This window comes from Oryctolagus cuniculus, chromosome 20 (assembly GCF_964237555.1).
Source record: "Oryctolagus cuniculus chromosome 20, mOryCun1.1, whole genome shotgun sequence".
NCBI lineage: Eukaryota > Metazoa > Chordata > Mammalia > Lagomorpha > Leporidae > Oryctolagus > Oryctolagus cuniculus.
In genome coordinates this window covers 43,529,144-43,557,103 of record NC_091451.1, presented here as the reverse complement: position 1 = coordinate 43,557,103, position 27,960 = coordinate 43,529,144, and the positions used below count along the sequence as shown (strand labels likewise).

General features: G+C 61.0%; 1 protein-coding gene across 2 annotated transcripts in view; it reads right to left on the bottom strand.

Moving 5' to 3' along the window:
- Positions 1–25,027, bottom strand: part of EML1 (EMAP like 1) — a 181,994-nt gene extending 156,967 nt beyond the window's left edge. Inside the window, exon 1 of one of the 2 annotated variants that reach the window (XM_070065389.1) lies at positions 24,822–25,027. In XM_070065389.1, coding sequence (XP_069921490.1) covers positions 24,822–24,849 — 28 coding nt within the window. In that variant the 5' untranslated portion in view covers positions 24,850–25,027. The remainder of the gene's footprint in view (positions 1–24,821) is intronic. The other variant, XM_070065387.1, reaches the window with a different exon arrangement.
- Between the last annotated feature and the right edge of the window lie 2,933 nt (positions 25,028–27,960).

Sequence of the window (27,960 nt, the reverse complement as noted above, 5' to 3'; positions counted from 1 at the left end):
CGGCCAAGTGAAACAGATTATTGATGTTGATTTCAGTCCCAACCTAGTTTTTAAGACTAGAGTGATGGAGTTACTCCCTGGATGGGAACTAAGACTAGAATGTAACGACTACCTTAAGCCCTCCTTCGACTTCCAATCTGTGTGTGATAAAAAAAAATTGAGTTCCTAAAAAGAAATTAAACACAAAATCCCCATTTGATCCAGCAGTTCCACCTCTGGGTGTACACCTGGAGGAGTTGACACAGGGACTAGAACCGGCACCCGCACTGCTGCGTTCGTAGCTGTAGTAGTCATGGTAGCTAAAAGGTGGAAACAGCCAAGTGTCTGTCAGGGAGAGGAAGGATGGATTGATACAACCTAGTCCATTTGTGCGATGGAGTATTACTCAGCCTGGAAAAAGGAAGGCGGCTCCGAGTCATGCTCCAACATGGATGAACCTTGAGGACATCATACCAGACACAACTGGACAAACACTGCCTGATTCTATGTCCACGAGGTCCCTGGAGTAGTCAGATTTGAAGCGACAGAAAGTGCAATGGTGGTTATAGGGGCTGGGGGAGGGGGCGGGGCCAGAATTTCCCGTGTGCTGGGGGTGGCTGGTGGTGGTGGCTGCACAACGGTGTGAATGCCTGAGGCTCGAAGCCGTCTCCCCAGATGAGCAGCACCAGCGACCCCTGGCAGCGAACCCCGGAGTGTTGGAAACGGGTTCTCTGCCTTCTGGAGACATGGCTGAGCTGAACTGGGGGTGGGGCTCAGGTGTCTGCTCTCACCAGCCCCCGGGGTGGTTCCATGGCCCGGAGGGTCGCTGGCCTCCAGGCTGCCCGATGGCTTCTCACCTGCCGAGAGCAGCACCCATGTGGTCCCCTTCCGCTTCCCAGGCCTCCACTGTGGGTTGCAGCCACCCTCCTCCAGTGAGCCCCAGTGCGGGCCTTGGGGGGAGACTGACTCCAAGGAGCCTCCAATGGGCCTGGACCCTGTCCTCTCTCGCGGGAGCTCGGCCTGGGGATCCCCCTCCTGTGTCCTTGTCCACGCGTGCACTTGGGGCTGCCACGCAGTGGGTGCCAGCGTTGCTCGTGTCACACCTGCCCGGGCATTTCTGTTCGTGGCCTTGCCTTTCCCAAAGGTGCCGCTGTTTCACTGCTCAGGGACCACTCACGATCCACCTGCCCCCATCCTCCTCGCCCCCCAGGACATCCTGTCCCGAGGGGAGGCACCTCTTCTCGGGCAGACCCTGGGGTGTGCCTTTGAGTGGCAGGGGCTCTTCGCCCAGTGGACCCCAGCTCCCAGCCTGCCTGTGCCTGCAGCCCTCTCTTCTCAGGGCGAGGGCCAGCCATGCTTGGGTTCCTTCCGTTCCCACCGCCAAGCAAGGCCAAGGGGCAGCACAGCTGCACCTCTTGGCGCTGTCATCCCCAGAGGCAGGGCTGACGAGGAGTCGGGGCTCCTGGGCAGGTGCCCCGCTTCCTGCCCTCCAGCCCCCTCCGAGGGCTCCACCCTTCTCTGAGGGTGGGGGTGGGGCATCCTCCGGTGCCCTGCCGCCTTGTCCCAGATCCAGCTTTGCCTCTGCCCAAAGTGGGAATCTCGGGTGTAGCCCTGTGGCCTTGGAGCCTGGCTTCCTGACTACAGAGTGGGCAGCCCAGGGAGGGGAAGGGTCAGTGTCCACACAAGACCTGGCCCAGGACCTGCACCTGCACTGGGCGCCCATCAAGGGCGCTCACAGGGGAAGCACCCTGGGGAGCCGTGGAAGAGGCCCCTGATGGGGCCAGGCAGGCGAACGTGGCTTTGACAGCTGTCAGTTGAGAGGGGAGACAGGGGAAGCATGGAGTTGGGGGCAGACACCTGAGGCTGCGCTCCGGCCTCTCTGAGCTGCGCTCTCCTCCTCTGTAACAGTGCAGGGCCGCGGCGAGGAGGAGGGGACCTGGCCCATGCCGGGTGCTGCTCTCTCCAGAATTCCAGGAGCCGCCTTGCCCACCGCATGGGACAGCGGGCCACAGAGGGGCTGGGGAGAAGACAAGGGTCACACGGCCACCATACAGCAGTCTCCACTGCCCCCACCCCCCGTAGGGCTCACTGGGAGCTGCCTCCTCCTCCAGGAAGCGTTGGAGACCCTCGGCTGCCCAGAGGGTCAGCAAGAAGCCAAGGGCAGCCCTGACAGCCAAACCCTACCTTCCAGGAAAGCCACAGCAGCTGGGCCCCCTCCCAAAGCCCACATTCCCCGCAGCCCCGGCCACTGCAGGGCCGGCCCCTCCCTGGTGGGGCAGAGGCGGGTGAGGCGATTTGGAGCAGGGCCTTCCTGGTGTCCCTTCGGCCCAGCCAGCCCGGCACCACCCAGGCCTGTGCTCCCCTCGCAGCTGTGCCGGGCTCAGCGAGGCCAGGGTGCGTGGGTGGTGAAGGTGAAACCAATCGGCTGAGCTGAGGGTCCAGGCCTCAGCACAGGGCAGAGAGCTGCGTGCCCACATCATCCGAGTCCCTGGGAACCTGGCAGATGCTGCCCCTGGCTACGCATCCTGCTAAGCTGAGCACTGGTCATCCTGCAGACAGTGTGTGTGGCTCCCTAGTGCGGGAGAGCCGCCCTGCCGAGCAGGACCCTCTGGGTCCGTGTGGAGCTCCGTTGTGTGAAAGAACCGAATTTTGACCGATTTTGCCATCAGTTGCCAGCTTGAAGCGACCATGAACGTGCTGCTACGAGTGCTATGTCTCAGCGAAAACACGTGTGTGCGTGTGTGTTTATGCATGCTTGTGTGCATGTGTCTGCCTCGTATACACCTGGACGGAACCCACAAGCACACACATACACACGCCAAACATGCCTCCGCAGTGGAGTCACCCAGCTTCAGTAGGGATAAGTTTTCCAAACCTGCTTTAACAATTTACACCAGCAGCGAGCGTGCATTCCAGCTGCTCCGTGTAGGCGCTAACATTAGTATCCCTTCTACACACAGTGCGAAAGCTCACAGAAACAGATCCCGTGTCAGAAGCCTGGATTTTGTTTGCTCTTATGGAGCTGTGACTGGCGGCAGGTCCAGGGGACTCTGTGAGCGCTTTATTGTTCCCTTCCTTCCCTCTCTCTCTCTCTCTCTTGCATTCAAGATTTATTTACTCATTTTACAGTAAGAGTGACAGAGAGAGAGAGACAGAGATCTTCCATCTGCTGGTTCACTCCCCAAATGACTACAACAGCCAGGGCTAGGCCAGGCTGAAGCCAGGAGCCAGGACTCCATCTGAGTCTCCCACGTGGGTGCAGGGGCCCAAGCACTTGGGCCATCTTCTGCCTTTCCCAGGAGCGTTAACAGGGAGCTGGATCAGAAGCAGAGCAGCCAGGACTCCAGCTGGCAGCCTGGTGTGAGATACCAGGTTTCGGGCGGGGACTTAACCCACTGCACACCACGATGCCAGTCCCTGGCTCCTCCATGGCTCCCGCAGGGCCAGGCCTCGGGCATTTGCGCAGACTACTGAGAGCAAACTTGGGTGACACGGGCCTGAGCTCCAGCCGGCCGGCCGGGACTACGAGACCAAGATTCATACGGGTGGCTGCAGCCTGTGTTTGGGGTTGCACCGGCTCCCACACTGTCTTCGAGGCCCTCGCGGTGAGGTCGGGGCTGGCTGCGAGGACAGGGACAGATCCCTTGGTACTGCGACAGAGGAACTGCGCTTGTGGGAAGTCATTTCCTTTGAACGTTGTAAAAGCCTGCACCGTAGCTGCCACCACCTCGCCCGGCAATCACCGAAAACGGCGGTCAGAGGAGTAATGCCACCACAAGGTGGAAGGGTGAGCGACGTCACGCGGAGGGCGGTGCCTGGGGCGGCGGTGCTGGGAACAGAGAGGGGAGGAGGGCCCCTGGGCAGCCGGCTGTTTCCAAGTGAGGGGCAACCACCGATTCCATTTTCTTTCTCTGCATTTCTCCAGTTCTGTTTCCTATACACATGCAGAATTTTTTTCCAAATGGAGTGGTTTAAACCTCATTCCATAGCTTTTTTCTTTTTTTTTTTTTTTCATTTAATTTGAAAAGCAGACAAGCAAATGGAAAAAGATGGACAGAGATCTTCCATCTGCTGGTTCACTCCCCCAAAAGCCCACAACAGCCAGGGTTGGGCCAGGCCAAAGCCAAGAGCCAGGAACTCCATCTGGGTCTCCCCTGTTGGGGCCAGACCCAAGCACTTGAGCCATCACCTGCTGCCCCGCCTCTGTGGTGTGCATTAGCAGGAAGCTGGTGTGGAAGTGCGGCAGCCTGGGCTCAGAGCACAGGGATATGGGATGTGGGCGTCCCAAGCAGCTGCTTCCCCGCCCCACCCCCGGCTCTTGCCCCAGGAACGGCGTATTGGTTTTGCGGCCACTGTCCCAGGCAGGGTGAGGGCGGTTAGCGCTCAGCTGGCCCCTTGGCGACACAGCTGGAGACAGTGGCGTTGCTTGAATGGATGTGGTGCCGCCTCTCAGCCGCTGACCGGGACAGCCCTGCCTCTCTGGCTGTGAACTGGACAGGGAGAAGGTGCACAGGACTCCTCCCCAGGCTGTGGGGAGGAAGAGGCCAAAGGAGGTGTCGCGAGTGCCCGCACGAGTGGCTGTGGATGGCAGGAAGGGCGCTGAGAGCGTCTGACAGAGTCAGGCAGAGGAGCAGGCCCTCCTGGGCCACAGCCTGGGTGCAAGCTGGCTGCGGGGTGGCCAGCAAGGGCAGCCAAAGACCAGGGAACCACCGGGGTCAGTGAAAGCAGGGAGGTGGGCTGGAGGAGGGAGGGCCCTGTCCGGCAGGCCGTAGAACTCGCCTTGAACCCCAGCCCGGACAGACAGCGTGTCCTGTGTGTGGGAGGCTGAGCCTGGCTCTGGGGAGGGACCCGGGGGGAGGGGGACTCCCTGCTCATCCTCAGACACCTGTGGTGAGAAAGCAGAGCCCCCCCCGCTCCTGCCCGCTGAAACCTGTGTCCCCCTCCCCCGACTTCTGGCCCAGTGCTTTTTCCATGACGCCCGGGCCACCTACACCACACTGGAGTACATGCGCTTCCCACATCTGGGCAGCAGCTCGTCCGTGGCCGGGGCCTCGGGGAGGTCAGCTGGGCTCCCAGCAGTGGGGGCCTGAGGCAAGGAGGGGCCTTTGCCTGGCTGAGTGCAGGGTTCTGACCCCAACGCCCTCCAGGCTGCCAGCACTGCCGTCGGCAAAGCCACAGCCAAGTAAACTCCAGCTTCTTTGCAGATCGGAGCGAGGGTGGCACCCCATGAGCGCCTTGTGCCAGGGAGCAAGGGCAGGAATGCACGCTTCACAGAAGTCCTTGTGAGCGAGCCTTCTGTTGCCTCCGGCCTCCTAGCACAGCCCCCCTGGCCGCGCCCCAGAAGCCTCCAGATGGAATGCATAATTTATGAGCACCCTCATGCATATTCATGATCTCGGTGCCTTCCAAGGCCACTCCCTAAGAATCCTCCTTGAATAACGAATCATTGCGTGAGGATAAAACGCGGCTCGGGGCTGGCCTCCGACACTGTGAGCACCATGCTCCCAACTGTGCCTGCCTTTGGACAAATGTAGGGAGACCCAAAGAATGGAGCCCCCACCCTGGGGGTGCTCCTTGGCTCCAGGGCTGCAACAGCAGGGAAATTGAGGCCAGTCTCATCCCCCGAACCAACCCCCAATACCCAGTGGGTGGAGTTCCGTGGGCTCCAGGCTGGTGAACTTGGGAACGAACTCTGCCAGCCTCTGCCGATGTAATAAGAGCACAAAACCCCCCGCAGGTCATGGTCCTTCCTGGGCCTTCGTCTCCCCACCTGTGGCCGGGGAAGGAGCTCCCTGCTGAGGATCCGGCCTCCATCACCTGCAGGATGCCCGCTTCCCGGTTCTCTTTAAGCACCTGTGAGAGCGGAGCGTCTTCCCATCCGTGTGTCGGGGCTGGGGTCAGGGTTTGAGTGGCAGGGCTTTTTCTTTCTCAGTGAGCCAGGAGGCCATGTGTATCTCAGGGTCCGCAGGCTCCAAGGGAAAACAGAACTGAGCTGCCGTTCGAGAAGCACCTACTGCGTGCCCGGGGCCCCGACTGCGTGTGTGCATCACTCACAGCTGGCCTGGCGCCTAGTAGGTGCTTGGGGACGAGCATTCCTCCCCCTCTTGTTCTGAGCAGGAAGGAGCTGCCCATTCATTGGGGTTTGTCTGTAGGAAAGTGTAGACCCCTCGGGTCTACACCTTACCTGAGGAGTTTTGTGGCATTGGGGGTGCTAAATAAGTGCCAGTTTGACTCGGATTGGGGTTGGGGGGAGCTTAAAAGTTTTCCCCCATCAGTCCCAAGCGGATGAGAGTGTTACTCACAGAACCCAAGACGGTGACTCACGTAATAACCCATCTGGGTTCCTTGCATAGAAGCAACTCACATGTGACTCAACTTTGATTTTGCTTATTGTATGCTAACTGGTACACTATCCTGTCCCTGGAAAATGTCATTTTTAAAGCTTTGCTTCGTCTGAGCATGCGTGAGCGGACGCTCAGTGTGTGTGCAAGCGAGTGTGTGTCTGCCTTGGAGCACGCTCACCCGAGGGTCCCAGGTGTGCGCAAGGCAGTTCCATCGGCACCAGGCCTGTGGGGTCACACAGCCTGCCGGGGCTCAGTGCTCTGCTGTCACCATCCTGAAATCCGTAGTAATTCTTGCACCAGGCCCTGCAAAGCGTGCGGTCGGCCCTGGGTGTGCACATGGATGCAGGCCTGCCCGTGTAAGCGTGCAAGCACACACACCCGTTGGAATGTGGGCTCAAGGCATAGACTCCAGGGCACAGGCCCATATGAGGCTGTGTGTGGGTGGGGGCACACAAGAGAAGACAAGAGGGGGTGGAGGACCACCAGGAATGTGCCCAAGACGGCAGGCCCCAGACACTGAGGTCACGAGAATCACACAGGGAGCCCTAAGGTTCAGGTCTGGGCTATAGAATGTGACACATACAACAGCTGGGGCAGGGCAGGCCAAAGCCAGGAAACTGGAACTCCGTCCAGGTCTCCGACGTGGGTGGCAAGGACCGCCTGCTGCCTCCCAGGGTGTGCATTAGCAGGAAGTTGGGATCCAGGGCGGAGCCAGGGCTTGAAGCCAGGCACTCTGATGTGGGGTGTGCTGTCCTGCCTGCCCAGGACCGTGACATCTCTCAGCAAGACCTGAGAAGCCCTCGCAGAAGGTCTTAGGTGCCGGCAGTCGAGGCTGACAACCCAGGCATTCTTTCAGGTCAGGTTTGGAACCTCCTCCGGCTCAAAACCATCTCACTGCTCCCCATGATCTGATGTGTGGGTCCCCAAGGGACACAGAGGAAAAGAGGAGCCAATGTCTGCAGTGAACCCCCCAGAATCCCCCCCAGGCCTTGCTGGCCTTGCCTTGGCATCAGTCAGGCATTGGCTCATGTGGGACAGGACCCAGTGGCGCTGCCAATCAGCTCTCTGTCTCCCAGCAGCCTGCACCCATTCATCAGGGGGTCACACTGCTCGCTCCCCTAAATCAGCAGTGTCTCCATCCCCTAACGCCACCGGCAGGCGCGGGTCCCCTTGGCACCTCCTGAGGCCCAGCACTTGCTGACGGGCTCCTGGGCACCCTGAGACCTCCCCAGCACCAGGACATTGCTCCCTTGCAGAGTGCAGCCCAGCTGGGCGAGGGGCTGCAGGCAGCAGGCGTGTCTGTGGGTGGGTGTCAGCCTCTGTCTCGTGCCCGCCACCGACCTGGGCTGGGTACTCGTGCTCTCAGACCTGCAGTTTCTTCCCCTGTGGAAGGGCCCTTGCTGCCTCTTGGCCTGGGGCTCGGCCCAGGGTGGGGTCCAGGGGAGGTTCCTGTCCCTGCCTCCTCCTGGCTGCATCTCCTCCCATGGCTCCTGTGTGGTCCTCCTGTGCCTACCAGACCCCTGCCCCAGGTCAGCAGCAACAGGAACTAGAATTTGAGTTCTGTGGGTTTTGGGGGGCCAGGAGGAGCCCCTCGTGTCCCAGGTGGCAAGCATCCATGACCAGGATAGGAACTGGCATTTTCTGCTACCTCCCCTGGGAGCGCCCTTCCCCCACCACAGCCGCCTTCAGGCATTGCAGGCCGTCTTCTGGATCCACTGAAACCACCCCAAGAGGTAGATAAGATGTCACAGAGGAGCAGCTGATGGCTCAGAGAGGCTAGAGGACTTGCCCGAGGGCACACAGCTTGCAGGCGGGAGACTGAGATCCTCACTGGCAGAGAGGCTTTGCTGCTCCCCGCAGCCCCCGCAGCCCCCGCCCAGCCCCCAGCTCCTCTGGGGCTCCAAGATCCCCCTGCTGCCCCAGGCTGCGGCTCCCCAGGACCACCCCCCTGAGCTCCCCACGCAGGCTGGCACCGCGAGCCCAGTGCCAGCCTTTCTATTATTCATGCCTCCCTCCGGCAGCCAGCCGGGACCTGGGTCAGAGGCTGCAGCTTTGCCAGGAGAGATAAGGCACCAACACCTGACTTGTCCGCTGAGCGCCATCTCCATCTCCCCGAGGGACACAAAGGCCTGTTGTTCCCGGCCCTTAGCTCATGAAAGCAGGAGAAGTCATTAGCAGGATTACGGCTGGTTAGGTTCATAGCTCTGCCCCTCCTAGGATGCAGCTCGGGTCCCGGGGGCAGGTGCCTGCTGTCCTGGGGCCAGGGCTCGGTGGCTTCACTGAGCCCTGCCATGGGCCGGCTCTGCACACACAGCCTGGAGGTCTGTGCAGCACCTCCTGGATGGGTTCCACGGGCACCAAGTTACAGGTGGGGAAACTGAGGCACTGCAAGGCCGAGTGACATGCTCCGGCCCCACGGCTGGCAGACGGCTTTGCCAGCACTCTCTGCCCTCTGCTTGGATGCCAAGATGAGTCATTTGTCCTCAGAACAAGACTGGAAGAAGTGAGTTCACGCAGAAGAACTGTGCCCGCCCACGCCTGTATCTCCATCTGTACCGTCGAGTCAAACAGAGGTCAACAGCAGAGAACGAAGCCTGGAGGTCAGCCTGCAGTCCAGCACGGGGGCCGGGCAGGCCCGCAGGGAGCCAGGACACCCACAGGGCTGACGGAGCCCCTGGGCCCACGAGGACTCCCCCAGCCCCAGAGTCTCACACGTGCCACCGTGGTGGGGAAACGGGCGGCAGAGGAGCCGGCATCCCGACAGGAAGATGGGCCCCTTCTACGCCCTGCCAGACCCTGCCACGCGGATGACGCTGCCACCTGCTGCAGGGTGAGGGGGATGCCCCAGGAGCAGCCCAGGGCTCGTGCTGAGCTTGTCCTCGGGGGTGCCTGAACACAAGCAAAGCATGGTGATGCCCCCACTGTGGGAACAGCAACTACAGCTGCCCCCATTTTACAGATCAGGAAACTGAGGCGGAGAGAAAGGAAGGGGTTCATCCAGGAGACTCAGAGCGGGAGGCGGGGGAGCCTCCACCTGGCAGAACCCTCACCCCTCCAGGCAGAACCACGTGGTAAGCCGCGCCTTGGGCCTCGGTATCCTTGATGATATGACGGGCTTGGGGGCGTGAGGAAGTGCGACAGGGGTGGCTCTAAACCTGAAGCTCTTCCCCAGGAGGACAGTGGCCAGCAGCCACAAAGAAACAGCAGGGCTGCTGCCGGTGCCTGCGAGGTGCCGGGGGTGGGGCTAGGAAAGACTCGGGGCTCACCCTCTAGCCGAGCGACCCGTGGGCTCCCCGAGTGGTGACAGCAGCCCGTGGCCCAAAAGTGGCAGAGTAGGACGTTGAAGCCAGGGGTGTCACAGGCAAAGCCGGTTTTCCCACGGCATCCCCTGCTGTTCACCCTTCTGGGACATTTCTCCCGTTAACTGCACAGTCCAGGGTTTGTGGCCGTGCCTGGGCTCTGCCATGTCAGAAAGGAGCTCTGTGAAAATGTGCATCAGGGCTGGCGCCGTGGCTCACTTGGCTAATCCTCCACCTGCAGTGCAGGCACACCGGGTTCTAGTCCCGGTCGGGGCGCCGGATTCTGTCCCGGTTGCCCCTCTTCCAGGCCAGCTCTCTGCTGTGGCCCAGGAGTGCAGTGGAGGATGGTCCAAGTGCTTGGGCCCTACACCCCATGGGAGACCAGGATAAGTACCTGGCTCCTGGCTCCTGGCTTCGTATCAGCGCAGCGTGCCGCCCATTTGGGGGGGTGAACCAATGGAAAGGAAGACCTTTCTCTCTGTCTCTCTCTCACTGTCTAACTCTGCCTGTCAAAAAAAAAAAAAAAAGAAAGAAAGAAAGAAAGAAAGAAAGAAAGAAAGAAAGAAAGAAAGAAAGAAAGAAAAAGAAAATGTGCATGGGGCCAGGGTTGTGGCGTAGCAGGAAAGCAGCCGCCTGCGACGCCAGCATCCCGTGTGGGCGTCAGTTCAAGTCTCAGCAGCTCCAATTTCAATCCAGCTCTCTGCTATGGCCTGGGAAAGCAGCAGCAGATGGCCCGAGTGCCTGGACCCCAGCACCCATGTGGGAGCCCCTGATGAAGCTCCTGGCTCCTGACTTCAGCCTGGCCCAGCCCTGAGCATTGTGACCATTTGGGGAGTGAACCAGTGGAAAGTGTTTCTTTCTTTCTTTCTCCCCCCCCCCATCACTCTGCCTTTCAAATAAATAAAATCTTAGAAAAGAGAGAGAAAAAAATTGTGTGTTTTAAGGGGCAGCAGCTGCTGCTTCTGCCTGGAATGGCTGTGCACCCTCTCAGACGCCGGCTTCCCTGGGCCATAAATCACCTCCTTAAAGGGGCCGGGAGGCCGGGGATCATTGTCCTGGGCAAGCAAGGCCCGGAGCAGCTGAGCCCCCAGCCCCAGGCCGGCGCCGCGGGGGCAGCTCCTGGGGCCCAGGCGCAGGCACCAACAGGACACAGCCACTCGGAACCTCCGCGGTGGGGGGGGGGGAGAGGAGGGAGTTTCTTTAGCCTCCAACAAAGAGCCATATTTGGGACACGCCGGGTCACCAGGGCCCTCCACACAAGGCCCCTTGTCATCTCCAGCTCCTTCCTCCAGACTCGATGCGGGCTCCCTTCCAGCGCACTGGGATCTCCTTGCCTGCCTGCTCGTCTGTCCCCCTGTCCACTCTGGGCTCCTGCAGGAGGGTCCTGGATGCTCAGTCCTCGCCCCCAGGGCCAGCAGGAGGTGCCCAGGCTGCCGAGTGAGGAGGTGCTCCTCTGCAGAGGCTTTTTATGCCTGTCCCAGAGCCCAGCACCTCCCGCTGGCCGGTGCTTGGAGACCCCTGCCGCTTTCTTGGTTCACAGACAGGGAACAGAGGTCTGGGAGGGGGAGGCAGGGAGCCCACCGTGGGGCCCTCTCTGTGCCTGACACCAGTGTCCACACGGGCCATTTTTTAAAATATTTATTTATTTGAAAGGCAGCTACAAAGATGGAGACAAAGAGAAAGCTCTTCCATTCTCAAGTGGAAGATAGGCCAGGCAGAAGCAGGAGCCTCATCCGAGTCTCCCACGTGGGTGCAGGGGCCCAAGCACTTGGGCCATCCTCCACCGCTTTACTAGGCCATTAGCAGGAAGCTGGGTCGGAAGTGGAGCAGCCAGGACATGCAGGCACCAGCCTCACCCACTATGCCACAGCACCTCCCCCATAGGAAGGCCACTTCTCCAGGGCCAACCTCGCCTTCTGTGGGGCCCAGAGTGGGTATTCCTCTGGGGACAGAGGTCTGGGCCCTCAACAACAAGATGCTTGGGGTAAGCTCTGCGCCCACCTGGAGATAACAGCTTTGGGCAGCAGGTTTCACAGAAGGCTCAGCAAGCCTTGTAAACCTGGAACAGGGCCGGCACCGCGGCTCAATAGGCTAATCCTCTGCCTGCGGCGCCGGCACACCGGGTTCTAGTCCTGGTCGGGGCGCCAGAGTCTGTCCTGATTGCTCCTCTTCCAGGCCAGCTCGCTGCTGTGGCCTGGGAGTGCAGTGGAGGATGGCCCAAGTGCTTGGGCCCTGCACCTGCATGGGAGACCAGGAGAAGCACCTGGCTCCTGGCTTTGGATTGGTGCAGTGCACTGGCCACAGTGGCCATTGGGGGGTGAACCAATGGAAAAGGAAGACCTTTCTCTCTGTCTCTCTCACTGTCCACTCTGCCTGACAAAAACAAACAAACAAAAACAAACCTGGAACAGGCCTGTATGTATGGAGAGCAAAGCCTGCAGGAGGGAGGGTGGAGGGAGGGGATTTGTCACCGGCAAGGAGGAGGATGCCAGCCCTCCCTCAGGGGCCCCACGTGGTGGGGGAGAAGTCCCCTGGGTTCCCCACCCAGAGCCCGCAGCAGCTTAAGCTTCCGGGCGGAGAATCCTGTGTTGGTGTCCGTAGTGGGCAGACTTCAGGTCCCAGTCCCTGTGAGTGTTTCCTGAATGGGCAAAGGAACTCGCAGATGCCAGCAAGTTAGGGATGCAGGCCAGCCCTACATGCAGTCCTGGGTACCCTCGTAGGAGAGGCAGGAAGAGAAGGCAGAGCCTGTGGGGGCGAGAGATGCCTGGAGCCCCTGCAGGGCAGGGTGAGAGCCCCTTCCGGCACAGCCAGGTAGTGTCACGGCACACACAAACAGCCAGGTGGCTGCACAGGACCAACAGCTGCAAGCATCAACCACGTTCGTGGAGAAATGGGTCCCAGCGAGGGTGCCAGTGTGCGTCACTGTGTTGGTGGCTGCACTCGCCTGAAACTCCACGGAGCCTTTCTGAGCTCGGATCCTCATTCGTCCCCCGTGAGCAAGCAGCCAGGGACGCGTCATCAGCCACAACTTGCACGAAGCAGGACTCGCAAAGATCACACAGCCCCAGGTGGCAGAACACACGAGTACCCTGGGGACACAGCGGCAGGGTGAGCAGAGAGCCTGCCCGGAGCCCAGGGCCCTGGCTGTGTCCCGCAGACTCCAGACACACCCAGGGGACAGGGAGGGCCTCGCCTGATCCTCCCAAGCACAGGACGTTGGCTAATTGTTCCCCTGGGGCGGCCAAAGGTGTGCTGTCCTGGGGTGGATCTGTTTCCACCAGTGATGGTGACAAGCTGATTGTGTCCCTCACTCCCGCCCAGACCTGGCTCGGGTTGCACAGCATGATCGGTCTGACCACTGGTGCCTGCACAGCCGCCAGGCCTCCGGGAGGGCGCACCTGCACCAGAGCTCCCCACGGATGCACAGACAGACGTGAGCTCGGCGAAGCCAGGGGGCCGAGGCCTGAGACCTCACACAGAAGCATGAACACCCCTCACCAGACACCCAGGTACAGTCGGGCCTGACTGCTCAGAGCACAGGTCGCCTGCGTTTCCCAGGGCTCTGCACCCTCGGCCTGCCCCGTCCAGCCAGGCTTCAAAGCTGGGGAAGGAATTGCACACTTACTGCTGCTATTTGTCACTTTCTAAATGGGCTCGGGGCCACAGTAGCCTTCAGGCTTCGAGCCATCTCCATGTCCCCGCCTCAGACCAGTTTTCAGAGGTGGCAAGTCAAGCAGCAGATGTCCCTGGGTCACCACTCTGGGCCAGGACCCATTGGAGCCCTAGACCAGGTGCTGACACTGTCCCCATTTTACAGACGGGACAACTGAGGCTTAAGATCACAGAGCCAAGAGGCAATGGCCAGTAAGTGCCTGGAAAGCTAACTTGTGTCAACAGGTACTATGGCACAGCAGTTGGACTCCTAGCGGCTCTACTTCCTGTCCAGCTCCCTGCTAATGGGCCTGGAAGGCAGCACAGGATGGCCCAAGGACCTGAGTCCCTGCCACCCACGTGGAGAATGAGATGGAGCTCCTGGCTGCTGGCTGCAGCCTGACCAGACCTGGCTGTTGTGGCCATTTGGGGAGTGAAGCAGCAGACAAAGGTCTCTCTCTCTCTCTCTCTCTCTCTGTAACTCTGCCTTTCACGTACATAAATATTTTTAAAAATGACAACAGCAGCACACCAACCCCTGGTGAGATGGCGTTTCTCACGGTCTGGAAGGACTGGAATCAAAGAAGCAGCTACAGAGTTGGGTGGGAGGGGCAGAAGGCAGTGCCACGCCCACCACCGCCGGTGGGGATGGCGTGGCTGCCGGGAACACGCGGCGGGTCCTCACAAGACCGCGTAGGAGTTACCAGCCGGCCAAGCAACTCTGCTGCCAGGCACATACCCGAGAGGAAGGACAACCCGTGTTCACATGGCAGCACCTGCCCTGATGTGCGTAGCAAGAGTGCTTGCAACAGCCACGTGTAGAGACGCCCCCGTGTCCAGCTGCCGATGGGTGGGCCCGTGCAGCGGGAGCTAGCCACACAGTGGAATGTTACTCAGTTCTGACACACACACCGTACATACGTGCATACATGCTGCAACACGGAAGAGCCCCGAAAACCTCAGGCAAGTGACAGAAGCCAGCCGGATCACACATCATGTGATTCCACTTCTGTGAAACACCCAGTCCACCTCTAGAACCAGACAAGAGGTGGGTGGTTTGCCGGGACCGGGGCGGAGGGCGAGCAGAGGGTGGGGTGACTGCTAAGGGGTGGGGTGGGGCTCCTTTCCAGGGTGATAAAAGTGTGAGAAAACTGATTGCCCTGACGGTTGCACAATTCCGTGAGTGTGCTAACAAGCACGCTTTTCGATGGCTGAATCATATGACAATCTCAACAGGGCTGCTCCACCCCCCAAGAAAAAGTAACGGGACCAGGATTAGAACCCAGGACTCTCTCCACGGGAGCCGGCAGCCTCAAGCAACCTTGGCCTTTACTTTGCCCTCCCTGTGTGACCTCAGAGGAACCTGAGATAGCTCCCCTGTCTGGCTCCTCTCACCCCAGATCCCCCCCACCCCAGCCTCAAGGGAGCTTCCGAGCCAGGACCTCGCATGCTCTGAGCAACGCTGTCCCTGGGACATGCACCCACCCGCACTGGGCCCCAGGAAATCCCGGCTGCAGCCAGACCTCCTGTCCCTTGCAGCCCGGGTGGATTCCGACTTGGCGGTGAGCGGGCGTCCTCCCAGCACCCAGGACACCCACAGTCTGGTGGACGATGTCACAGCTGTCGCTGTGGGGCACCTGTTCATAGCACCTCCTCCCCTGGTTTCGGGTCTTTGCTGAGGCTCACTGCTCTTTGGATAAGCTCAAAAATTTCAAGATGAAAAGAAAGGGGAATAAAGTATATAAGGGGTGTTTCTTATTTTCATTTTTATTTATCATTTAAGAGACAGAGCGATACTCTCTGCTCCTGTCTGCTCGTTCACTCCCCAAATGCCCACAATTGCCAGGGCTGGGCCAGGACAAAGCCAGGATCTGGGACCCTCATTCAGGCCTCCCAAGTGGATGACAGTAGCTCAATTGCTTGAGTCATCAGCACAGCCTCCCGGGGTCTGCAACTGCAGGAAGCTGGAGTCAGGAACCAGAGCCAGACAGTGAACCCAGGCGCAATGTGGGATGCCAGCATCTTCGCCAGCGTCTTAACCACTGCCTCAACACCCACCTCCTATTCTGGTTTTGTTTGCAGGTCTATCACTCCTGACTCAGCCAAGTGTCTATGGAGAGTTGGGGCCCCTTCCATGTGCATTGCCAACCCTGGGGAGACACAGGGCCCCCTGCAGGGCTGCTGTCTGCCTGAGGGCAGGGGAGGGGTGGCAGGCTTCTGCCTGTGGGTCTGGAGCCAGGCCTACAGTCTCCACGTGAGGCTCTTGCCCGTGATCCTGCAGGGATGCTATGCCCAGGGCCCCAACCACTGCAGGAGGCAACCCTCCTTGCTCCGCTCAGCCCCACCTTAGGGCAAGCCAGGCAGCTGCGGCACCCTGGATGCCAGGGCTCAGCCCCTCACTGCAGCGCTGGGAGAAGATCCAGCCCTCCTGGGGGCTCAGGTGCACTCCCAGGGCAGGTAGGATCCCCAGGTGACTTCTTTTTCTGGGAGTGCTGGCTGCTTTCCTATCTCTTTAACGGGGCTCCCCCGACATGTCTGGGCTTGTGGGATGGGGACGGTGCCCCTGACAGAGCTGGGACAAGCCCGGGGTGGAGGGAGCTGCCCCAGGGCCCCAGGCAGCTGCACACTAAAGCAGAGTGCTCACCATTTGTGCTTCTGTCCCTGTGAGGGGACACAGCCCAAGGCTCTGCTCCAGCCTCAGCCGCACTCCTCTGGCGTGGAGGTGCCGAAAGCACCTGCCAGTAGCAGAGTGAGGTGGGGTACAGCCTGGGCTTCCTGGAGGGGCCCCACAGCTACTGAGCCACTCTGGTGGGCAGGCGGAGCTGGGGAACAAGGCTTGGCAGCTCCACACAGTTGGCAGGGGCTTTGGAGGTGCCCCAGACCCTTGGCGTCTGCTTTTCTCTGGGAGTTTCTCACCTGGCCCCAGAACCTTTGGAAAACTCCCCAGAGGCCAAGGGCTTGCCTGAGGCCAGGGCTTGCCTGAGGCCGGCACTTGGGTGTCAGGGCCGGGCTCAGGGCCAGGCCTCCAGGCTCTAAGCTCAGCGCTCTCCCGGAAGCGCCCTGCCCCATCAAGAAGTGTAGAGTGAATCCAGTTCGCATCTTAACTCCCGACAGAGCCTTTTCCTCCAGCCTTTCCCAACCCAGCTCCCTGCTTTGGAACTCACTATGCTCTTCTGTCTCTCCTCTGATGGCCAAACAGCAAACCTCGAGCTGAGGCCAGCACACCTGCCCCGCGGTCCCAACTCTCCTGGTTACGCCCTGTGCCACCTTGGGCCAGTCACTCTGCTTCTAAACCTGTCTGCTCATCTATAAAATGGAAGGACAACACTTACTGCGTTGTTAGAAGAGTCAAGTGGTACTAGGTGTGCGAAAGGACCTGGAGGGGGCTGGCGCCGCGGCTCACTAGGCTAATCCTCCGCCTGTGGCACTGGCACCCCGGGTTCTAGTCCCAGTTGGGGCACTAGATTCTGGCCCGGTTGCTCCTGTTCCAGTCCAGCTCTCTGCTGTGGCCCGGGAAAGCAGTGGAGGATGGCCCAAGTGCTTGGGCCCTGCACCCGCATGGGAGACCAGGAGGAAGTACCTGGCTCCTGGCTTCAGATCGGCACAGTGCGCTGGCCGTAGAGGCCATTTGGGGGGTGAACCAACGGAAGGAAGATCTTTCTCTCTCTCTCTCTCTCTCTCTCTCTCTCTCTCTCACTGTCTAACTCTGCCTGTCAAAAATAAAAAAAAAAAAAAGGACCTGGAGGGAAAGAGCCATCACTTAGGTAGTGCCTACTGTATACATTCTTGTATAGTCCTCTGGGAAACCTCAGGCTCTTCCCTGCAGACAAGGAAACCAAAAAGAATCAATGAAGGCAGATCCATGAAAGGAGACCCAGGGATGGAGCCCCTGCCCTGCCTCACGCCGCAGTGCCTGGTGGGACCCTGCACACAACAGGTGCTTAAGAAGCCCCGCTGAGCCAGTGCACACCATCCCTTGAGGGAGAAGGGAGGATGGGAGCGGCAGGAAGGGTGTTTTCTGCCACTGCACTGGCCCATGACATGTTTTTCCACGCGAAATAAATGAGGCGGGATTCCTGGAAGACGTATTTAAACTGGGCGGCAAGTTGTCTAAACAGTTGAGCTCAGAGGCTGGAAGGCGGGGCCCAGGGCTGCGGGCATGGCTGGTTCCAGCCCGGGCTCACCAGTCCCGCCACGGTTCCTGATTTTTCCCGGCAATAAAGATGGCCTCACCTGCTCCCGGCAAAGGGCTCGGGATGTTGTTTTGACCCAGGTCTTAGCTCAGCAGGCAAAACACTGGACTCCACGGTCCTCTGAGAGGCTGTCGGCGTCACTGGCGTTTGCTGAGTTCCGTGGGTCCTATTAAACGTCACGGTTCACCTGGTGATGAGTGCGGGCCTGAGTCTGTGCTGAGCAGGCAGCGCCTCTGCTCCCGTCCTTATGCCCGAACAGCACAGCAGAACAGCTCACGGAGCACGCACGCCGTCGGGGCCGTACGTCATCTGCAGCTGCCTTAACGCCCATGGGAGGTGTGCGTGGGTTCTGTGTGTGGGACCGGAGTGTCCCTGGATTCGGCACACTTCTGGCAAGAGTAGGCAGACACACACAAGAAGCTCCAACAACTCGACAGCAGGATAACCATGAACCCAACTTCAAATCGGACAAAAGACCTGAATAGACACTTTTCAAAAGGAAACACACAACCGGCCGGCCGATCTATGAAAAAAAGCTCAGTGTTGGGCCGGCGCCGTGGCGCACTAGGTTAATCCTCCACCTGCGGCGCTGGCATCCCATATGGGTGCCGGTTTCTAGTCCTGGCTGCTCCTCTTCCAGGCCAGCTCTCTGCTGTGGCCTGGGAGTGCAGTGGAGGATGGCCCAAGTGCTTGGGCCCTGCACCCCATGGGAGACCAGGAGGAAGCACCTGGCTCCTGGCTTCAGATTGGAGCAGCGCCGGCCGTAGGCGGCCGTTTTGGGGGTGAACCAATGGAAAGAAGACCTTTCTCTCTGTCTCTCTCTCTCACTGTCTAACTCTGCCTGTCAAAAGAAAAAAAAGAAAAAAGAAAAAATGGGCAGTGTCACTAATGATGGGGAAATGGAACCCGAAGCCACAGCGAGCTGTCACCTCGCACCCACTACAAAGGCCCGGATACCTACCACGCGCTGGTGAGGATGTGCGGGAATGTAAATTAGCACAAACGTTGAGGAAAACTGTACAGAGGTGCCTCTCAAAAAAATTAGCCACAGACCTCCCGTGTGACCTGGCAGGCCCACCACCAGGCGTGCCCCCAGGGGGACCAGGTTCTGGGTGTCCAAGAGCCAGGCACTCACCCGCGTTGGCTGCAGTCTTATTCACAACAGCCAGCTCCATGGAGAGACGAGCGGCTACCTCTGTGCTCTTAAATGTAAATTCACGCTTGTGGGCGAGAACCAGGTTTGGAAAGATCCTGGCCTTGGCTTTGCGATTTGCATCTCCACAGTCAAGCAGGAGCCACCTGTTGGGTGCTGCCTGGCCACAGTATGTTCTGAGTGTCCATAAAATACATACATAAATAAATTCAACTAGGGGAAGGCAGACAGCATGCTACTGCTCCCTCCCTCTCTCTTGCCAATAGGTGTGGCCATGTGACCTGGGTTAGCCAATGAAACACCAGCAGCAAATGGTCCGCTGCTTCCAGGTGGGAGCATGTAACTGTCGGTATGGTGTCTCTGCCTCTGTCTTCCCCGGCTGCAATGACTGGGGAAACGTAGTTCCGTTTGCAGGCATCGTGCCGAGCCCTGTGTAGCAGGCCCAGCACGGAGAGTCGCCAGACCTGCTAGAACCTTTGCATGAGTGAGAAATACAGCTTTGTGGCTGGGAGCCACTGCACCCTGCTTTGTCCACAGCGTAGCAAGTCCATTCTCACTTGGGGTATAGTTAGATAAAAAAAAAAAAAGGGGGCAGTTTTGGTGAACGTAAATATCTGAAATAGAAATACCAAGTGTAGAAATCTCTCACGGATGGCCCTGCATGTCCCAGCAGCCTGTGTGTGTGCTGTATTTTGACGACACAGTATCAAGAAAACAGTAACAGCTAAGTGGGTACAGATGCTAACAGCTTGGTTTCATTTCAAACGCACGATAAATCAAAACAAAACCTATCTTGCTATCTCAAGAATGCTTGATCTGAACTGGTCCAACAGTTAAAAGAACAGGGGCAGCCATTGTGCCCGGCAGTGAAGACGCCTCGTTGGGAGGCTCGCATCCCATACCAGAGAGTCTGGGTTCGAGCCCTGGCTCCGGCTCCTGACCCAGCTTTCTGGAGTCAGTACCTGGGAGGCAGCGGCGCTGGTTCAAGGAGTTGGGTCCCTGCTTCCCTTGTGGGAGACCTGGGTTGAGTTCCCAGCACCTGGCTCTGGTCCCAGGCCCAGCCCTGCCTGGAGCTTTCTCTATCTCTGTTTCTCAGTCTATCTGTCCCTCACATGAATAAATGAGAAGAAAAGAAAGAACAGGAATGGGTAATTGTCCTGCCTAAGCTGGGTCCCTAACAGCTTCTCACGTGCCCTGAGGGTGCCTCAGGTACCACAGCGAGGCCTCTAACGCTGCCTTCACTCCTCTGCTCATCAGGCTCTGCAAGCTACACCTGGGGCTGCAGGTGCGCAGGTGCCTGAACTCTGCCTGGCTTCGGACTGGGACCCGTCCGCAGCCGCAGCAGGAGCCTGTGGACTCTAGGCTGGGTGGGTGACAACAAATAACCTCTCTGAGGCCAGAATTGGAGAGGGGATACCTGCCCCAGGTCGCAGGGTCACCAGGGTGCAGCCACATCTGGACATCCAACAATGGGGCACTCCTGGGAGCAGGGCAGCGGTCCAGCTGGCTCTGTGCCATGCTGTCACCCAACAAGAGGAAGGAAGGGGATGGGTCCCCGGGGGCTGCAGAATGCAGGGAGGGCCCCCTGGAGGAGGCAGATCTCTACCGAGTGGGGAGGGGGAGAAATGTGAGCAGAAGTTGGGGGCTGGACCAGGCCTGTGGTCCAGCTCACCACCCCCACATCCGAGTGACTCGGAGCCAGACTCTCCTTCTTGTGGGCCTCAGTTGCCCCCTGCACAACACGAGGTGCCCCACGTGGGGAGGGTGGTGTGAGCTGAGATGCAGCACAGTCCTGGGAACACCCACACCCAGCCTCTTGTGCCAGGTTGCTTGGTGCCACTCAGGCTAAGACCTTCCGGTCAGCGGCGCAGGTGGCCGGGACACCTGTGGCAAAGGCTTACTGCGATGGCCACCACCCACCCCTCCACCCCATGAGGTTCTCTAGGAGTGGAGAGGCTATATGGTATCCAGTACGACACTCCCAAGGTCACCGTGTCACCTCCACTTTCACGCAAGACTGTGGGGGTCAGAGAGGAGAAGGGGCCTGCCTGTGCCCGCAGAGGGGCACCAGTAGCTCAGACCCTGCCCACAGGCTCCCGTCACACCCAGGAGCTCTCACACACGGCCCGGAGCCATCACCAGGGCCCAGGGGGCACCCCTAGACTGCTGAGAGGCACAGGCTGGCCCTTGGGGTTCCCCCACCCTGTCTCCCTCGGACCTGCCTCCCTGGGCCTCTTAGCCTTCGCTGTCCTCTCCTGTCTCCGCCCACCGTGCCGGTGCCACCCAAGCCATCAGCACCTCCCATAGCCACAGGCAAACCTGAATTCAGCAGCCTGTCTAGGAAGCTGAGCCAGGCAGCCCTCACCTACAGCAGGGGCTCAGGCCCAGCCCCCACCTGTTCCCCTCCAAAAGCAGCCCCCCCCCCCAGCCCTTCTGCTCTGAGCAGCTCAAGGATCTTGTGTTTTAAGCTCCTCGTGGAGATGCTCGGCACAGGCCCCGGGGGGAGGGGGGGGTTGGTGGGTCAGGTCTGGGAAGGAGGACGAAAGCCTGGCAGGTGCTCGCTGCCCCGCCCAGGGAACCACAGGACCGCCCAGCACCGCCTCCTGCACCTCGGGGGCTGCCCCACCTCGCCCTCCCCCGTGACTGCAGCCGGCCCAGCCTCTCCCCAGACCTGGGCACTGGGTCATCTCAGAGGCCATGCCCATGCCCGGGACCACCCCAGCCCCTCTGCCCCGGCCAGCACTCGTCTGCCCAGAAGCAGGGGAAGTGACAACCTGCCACGTCCCTTCCTGAGAGCGTCCGCTTTTTGGGGACAGAGGGCATGGCTGGGGAGAGGTCTCCTGGGAGAACCCGAGGTGGGTGCTGGGAGGGGCCAGGATGAGCAGAGGAGCTGCACGCATCGTGAGGTCTGGGGACAAGAAGCTGGGATGCAGAAGGAATTGGGCGAGGTCAGGGTGCCTCGTGCCAGGGTCCTCAGGCCCTGCCCACGGGAAAACCCCTTGGAGCTCAGAGACAGTACCAAGGTGCCTTTGCACATGAGAGAGCCATCGGGCATCCCACAGCATCCCTCGGAGACACCCCCAGGAGCTACAGAGCACTGGGGGAGGTGTGAAAGTGGCCGTCTCCCCCAAAGGGCACCTGTAACACCTGCAGCCCACATGGGGCACCAGTTCAAGTCCTGCTCCCCGCTAATGCACCTGGAAAGGCAGCAGAGGATGGCCTGAGTCCTTGGGCCCCTGCCTGCACCTGCAAGACCTGGATGGAGTCCCAGGCCCCTGGCTTCCACCTGGCGTGGTCCCAACCATTGCACCCATTTGGGGAGTGAACCACCAGCGGCTGGAGGATCCCTTTGTCTCCGCCCCTCTCTGTCACTCCTCCTTTCAAATCATGTTCTTATAAACGGGCACTGGCCAGGGCAGCCACCTCTCACCGCACACACGGGGGACTGGGGCCCCGAGGTGCCGTGAGACGGGAAGGTTCCAGAGGGGGAGGAGGGTCACTCTGCTGACCGAGCGCTTGCTTACCACGCCTTCCACCTCCGGGCAAGTGCCCACTGCTCACCGGGGACTCCCCCAGGGCCACAGAGCCAGGGTGAGCAGGGACTTGGGCGCTGGGCTCTGACTGCCCTGCGTTCCTCGCTCCCCTGGGAACACAACAGCCTATTCTTGGGTGCTGGCAGTCGTCAGCTTGCCCTGCTGGAAACTTTCCCAAGGGGGAGGCGGCACTGAGAGGCACAGAGGCGGAGAGTCTCTTCCTGCGGATCCTGTTGCGAGGGGAGGGGGGCGTGTCACCAGGTCAAAGGCAGGAAACCAGGATCCACAGGCCCAGGAAGAGGGGAGCCAGCCCTTCTGGAGCCTCCCACAGACCCCCGGAGAGACAAGGCAAGCCCCCCATTTTACGGATGAGAAGACTGAGGCCTGGCCAGGGGACCCGACTCCTCTACGAGCCTGGCCAGGCCTGGAATGCAGGCAACTGTAAGGGAAGCACCTTGGCCGGCCAGGGTGTGTGGGCGGGCAGCTCTTGGTGCCTGCGCATTCCTGCTATAAATACGATGCTGACTCCCCGGTAACCTTAGCCGCCGGGTCTGTCCGCCCAGGCACAGGGCCATAAATCCCAGAGCCCGCTGCTCCCGCCCTGCTCCGCTCTGCAGCGCTTTCCCGGGCCCTGGGCAGGCTCCGCGTTTGCTCACGGCTCTGAAGTGCTGGAGGCTGCGTTGTGCTGCGTCTCCAGGACAGAAGAGTGGCCGCTGAAAGTCAAAGGCCCCCCAGAGGTGTGTGGGGATGGGGGAAGCCCCAGGAGATGGCCCAGACCTGGGTTCTGGGCAAACAGTGTCAGGGAGCTGGGTTCGAATCCCCGTCCTGCCAGGGAGCAGCCGATGGACCTTGGGCAAGTCCGGGCGCTCTGAATACTTCACGCTCTCCCGGGGAGTAAACACAACAGCACATCCACGACAGCGGGGACACAGCCCATGGTCCGGCCCCGCATCCCCCTCCCGGGCACAGCTGGCCCATCGGTGTGACAATACCAGCAACGCTGGCACGGCGAACAACCAGCTGGGGTCACCTCGAGTGTCCCACGCTTCCGAGCATTGAGGAGCTGATGTCCTCTTACTGCCCCCATTGCACAGCTGAGGAAACGGAGATCTGCCTGAGGTGACACAGTTGCCACAGGCCCGGGGATTGGTGACGGACAACAGGCAGGATCCCCGCTACGGCCTGAGCTGCAGCCCACACAGCTGGGGAACCTCCCCCCTGAGCACAGACAGAACCCGCACCCAGGCACTGCCATTGCTCCTCAGTACCAGGCCCGGCGGCCGAAGACCATCAAGACATTTCCAGACACCCGAGGTGCGGGCCCAGTCGGGGCAGGGCCAGCGCGGAGCCCAGGCCCCACCGCCGGGCCTCCAGGTTGCTCAAGCTCAGGGCCCCTTCCGTCGCCCCAAGGGGCTAAATATTGTCCTGGCTTCCTGAAATACCCTTCCCGGCGCGGGCGGGTGGCTCTGCAGGGCCGTGTCCCCGCCAGAGGGAGAGAGCTATTCCCGGGTCGCGTCAGGTGCGGCGCCCGGCCAGCCAGAAAGCGCCGTCCCCCGGCCCCCTTAGCCTCCGCCTTCACACCCCGGCGGGCAGTCCCTGGCAGCCAGCACGCCTGGCACCTGCTGGAGACGGCGAGGTCAGGCCACATTTGTCGGTGTCCTCCTGAGCACACACACACAGCTCCCAAGAATGTCCGTCAGACACCACACACCCACACCTGCCCCTGCACCCCTGGACGGTGTGGGGCGCGTACCCAGGCATCTCTGGGGCAGAGTTCTGTGGGCCAGGGATCCCCCACATGTGCAGGAAGGGGGTACCCGATGCACAGGCTCCTTGTTCCTCTGGGGGACGTGCCACTGCCGCCCACGCAGGGACCACTGAGCGCTCACTACACACCCGGCCGTAGCAGCCACGTTCATGCAGCGTTTCATTTTCACAGCCACCTGGGGGTGGGCACCGCACCACTGCCTAGCCGCCTACCCAGGGTCACCCAAGCTGGAAGTGAAAGAATTGGAATCCGAACCTGAGTGGCAACCCCCAGGCGGGGCTGTCACCAGCCACCACTCTGCCCAAGGCTGACTTGGGGGGATGTCACATCCTGACTCGTCCTTTAACTGGACGGAGCTGGGGACAGCCAGTCCCCACCGCGGTCTGCCCCCTCGGAGGGCAGGGGACCCGGGACTCTGACCAGCCCTGTGCCCCTTCTGCCTCGTGTGCGGGACCAGAGCTCAGAGCGTCCCAGAGGGCTCAGATTCTTGGAGAAGCAGATGGAAGCTGTAGCCTCTCCCCCACCCATGCCCCGAGGGGACTGTCACTCACGCTTATGTGCATGCAGTTCCAGGGCCCTGGTGGCACCCTGAGCCCACCCTGGCATCCGTTCCCAGCCTAGGACCCCTCCCCCAATCCCGTGGGCCAGCCCCGGTAGACCCGCTGACAGCCCAGGAAGGGCGGGCTGTAGCCACGGCTTCCTGCTCTGGCCCCTGGTAGATCGCAGCTTTCCGAGTCAGGCGCCCCCTTCAGGGGCACAGGCCCCCAGGCACCAGGCTCGGGGAAGGGGGTCCAGCCTCACAGCTGCCTGCAGCCCGCGGGGAGCCCCAGTGCCCTCGGCGTCCGGCGGCCTTGGCTCTGTGAGCCGAGCCACGGCGGGTAAATATAGCACTGCCACTCACCGGCCGAGGGGCCCTCGCAGTCCGACATGGTGCGGGAGATGGGTGGCCGGCTGGCTCGTGGCCCTCAGGGACGCTCAGAGCCCTCGGTGGCCGTCAGGCACCAGCAGGGCTCAGGACTGCTCTGTGTCTGGCCTCCAGGCAGCGTCCCGCCCCGGCTGGCCTGGCCACCTCCCCCCCATGCTGGGCTGGGCAGATAAGAATGAGCTGCGGTGCCAGGAGCCTGTGCGATTGGTGGATAAATCTGGGCACTGCCCTCCCCTGCCCGGGGCCTCTCGGGCAGCCCCGGAATGTTGCCCGCAGAGCCCCTGCACCCATGGGTGCCTGCTCAGTCCCCACGCCCCTGGGTCCCAGCTACTCCGGAGGGCTTGCCTGCTCCCTCCCTGGGCATGGTTCCAGCCGCTCAGCCAGGGACGGGCATTCAGGGAAGAGAGCGAGAAGGACACCCCCCACAGGTGTATGCAGGTTCCGGGAGCTGGCCCAGTGCTGCCTCACTCATCACCTCGTTCTGCCCCCCGCCCCGAGCCACTGTGACCCTATGTCCATGACCCCGAGGGGTTAAGTGACCCACCCAAGGCCACCCAGCCAGTGCGGGGTGTAACCGGGATCAGAGCCTGGCTGTTTGTCTTCAAGGCTAGAGAAGACGTGACCCTTGCCTCTGCTTGACCAAGAGCAGTGGACACCTATGGTCACGCACTGGGTGCTATCGGCTCCACAGGGGTCGAGGGGGCTGACCAGGGGTGTGGGGTGGGGGGCTCCCGCCCTGGCACCCACCTGATTCTGTGCCTGGCACAGCGAGAGTGCTCAGGACATGTTCCCTGTGAGAGCACACCCCAGCAAACACTTAGCATGCACTTGCTATGTGCTTGGCTGAGAGCCAACCCAGCCCCTCTCCGGGTCTCCACGAGGTAAAGGGCAGGTCCTGCCAAGAGCCGGAGCCCCCAGAAGCCTCACCCCAGGGCCCCCTCAGGCTTCCTGCACAGCACGGGTGGACTGAAGTGGTTAAGGAGATGAGGCAGAAGCGGATTGAGATGCAGGAGGGCTTCCTGGAAGAACTGGCGTTTAGGGACAAGAAGTTTTTCAAGAGTATTCCAGCAAAAGAGACTAGCAAGTGCAAAGAGGGAAGGCGGCACAGCCCAAGTGGAGAGTGGCAGGTGTCCCCAGCAGAGGCCGCTGCTTGTGGAAGTGGAGGCATCCGGGGACAGGGGATTCAGGGGAGGCTTCCCGGAGGAGGGTGCAGATGCCGGCGCCCACGAGCCTCAGAAGGAGGGAGGGGAGCAGCACCCGAGGCACCCGCACGGCTCTTCCACCCACACCGAGGCTTTCTCAGCTCCGAGAGCGGGAGGGAAGGCAGGGGGGGTGGGGGGAAGGCAGGAGTGGGAGGAGAGAGGCTCTGAACTCCGAACTCAGCATTCACTCTTCGCTCCTCCCAGCAGACGCGGGGTGGGGAGTCATTCCTGAGCACCTGGTTCCAGGCCTCCTGCCCTGGGCCTGTGCTATTCCCTTGGCCGGGAAGTCCCCGTCCTCCTCTCCCAGCTCCTCTTCCTCCAGGAAGCCTGCTCTGACTGCTCTGGAGGAGTCAGGGACCCCTGCACTGTGCCCCCACCACCGGCTCTGACCTCGCTGTGGTCAGCACCTGGTCTTGCTGCCCTGAAAGGTGATGAACTCACCATCCCCGGGGGTATGCAGGCAGGGCTGACTTGGCCCTGGGGAGAGAAGGTCAAGCATCAAGTGGGGCTGGGGTGATGGCTTTGGGGGCTGTCTGGGGTGACCACCTGGCTCTGTCTCAGCCCCGAGTGTTCAGTGTGCATCGGGGGACCCCTCAGGCAAACCGGAACTGCCGGTCACCACAGGTCCCTTCTGGCTGAGGTTTTCAAATGAAAAAAGCAAGAAAAAGCCACCCAGCTCCCACCTCCTCCACCCCTTCCCCCTCCCCCACTGGACCTCCCCTCCCCCTCCCCCTCCCCCGCTGCATTCCTGGGGGAGTGCAAACCCAGCTGCTCAGAGCCTGGGCGGGGCGGGGGTGCAGAATCCCTCAGGTCTGCAGAGAGAAGCATCCTCACCTGGGCAGCGGCGGGGAGGGTCCGAGGGCAGCAGGTTTGGGGGACCCCTCGGGAGCGGCTGTGTTCCAGGGAGGGCAGGGGCCAGGGAAGGAGTGCCCATCTGGCTGCCCAGGCCTCCCCCGGCCCCCTGTGCCCCTCTGGGTGGGAGTCGGTTTGGGGCGGCACAGGGTGCGGAGGGCACAGACGGGGCCAGAGCTGCCTCCCGGCGCAGCCTTGGGTGCCGCCTGGCCCTCTTGGTGCCTCCATCTCCTGACATGTGCACCAGGCGGAGGCCAAGCTCGGGGCACCAAGGATCCCAGTGTCCCTGCCAGCAGGTTCCACGGGGCAAAGGTCCTGCTGCGCCTGCTCTGGGCTCCCCACGCCAATGGACACAGGGGCCGAGTCACTCACCTCTGGGCCCCCATGAGCTACCCAGGGTGCCTAGCATCGGGCAAACAGCAGGGTGGCAGAAGAGGCCCCACAGAGCTGCCTGGCCCCCAGACAGAGGCCCTCCCCATGGCCACTGCCACGTGGGCTGTGGGACCAGGGCTGGGCGGAGCACTGGCTCCACTGGCCTCTCGGGGGACTCGCCGGGAGCCCATCTGAGATGCGTGGAGGGGCCTCCCTCGCCCCACCCTGCACACATCTGTCTGCATCCACCCAAACACACCTCCCAGTGTCCACAGCTGGGCCAGCTCCCCATACGCAGGCCACTTCCCCTTCCTGTTCCTGGCCCCAAGTCCCTTCCTGTTTTCTTTGTTGTGTTAAGGAGGAAAAAATAACTCGATTGCCTGTCCCTGAGGTCACTGTACACAGTGGGTGGGCGTGGCGGTGGGCGTGGCTGGTCCATGTGCACTCTGCATGTGGCACGGGGTCTGTGAGTGTGGGTGAGCCACCAGGTGATGTGTGCACCCAAGGGAGCACATGTGCGTGCGTGTGTCCGTGCTGTGTCTGCACACACGCATGCCCCGGCTCCTGCTGGCTCAGCCTGCAGCTCCCTCTCTCTCCGGCCACCATTCCCGTGCCCGCTGTCCCCGCGGCTCAGAGCATCTGGCGCCACTTTCAGCAGCTGCTCGGTGGGCGCCGCAAAGGCCTGGAGA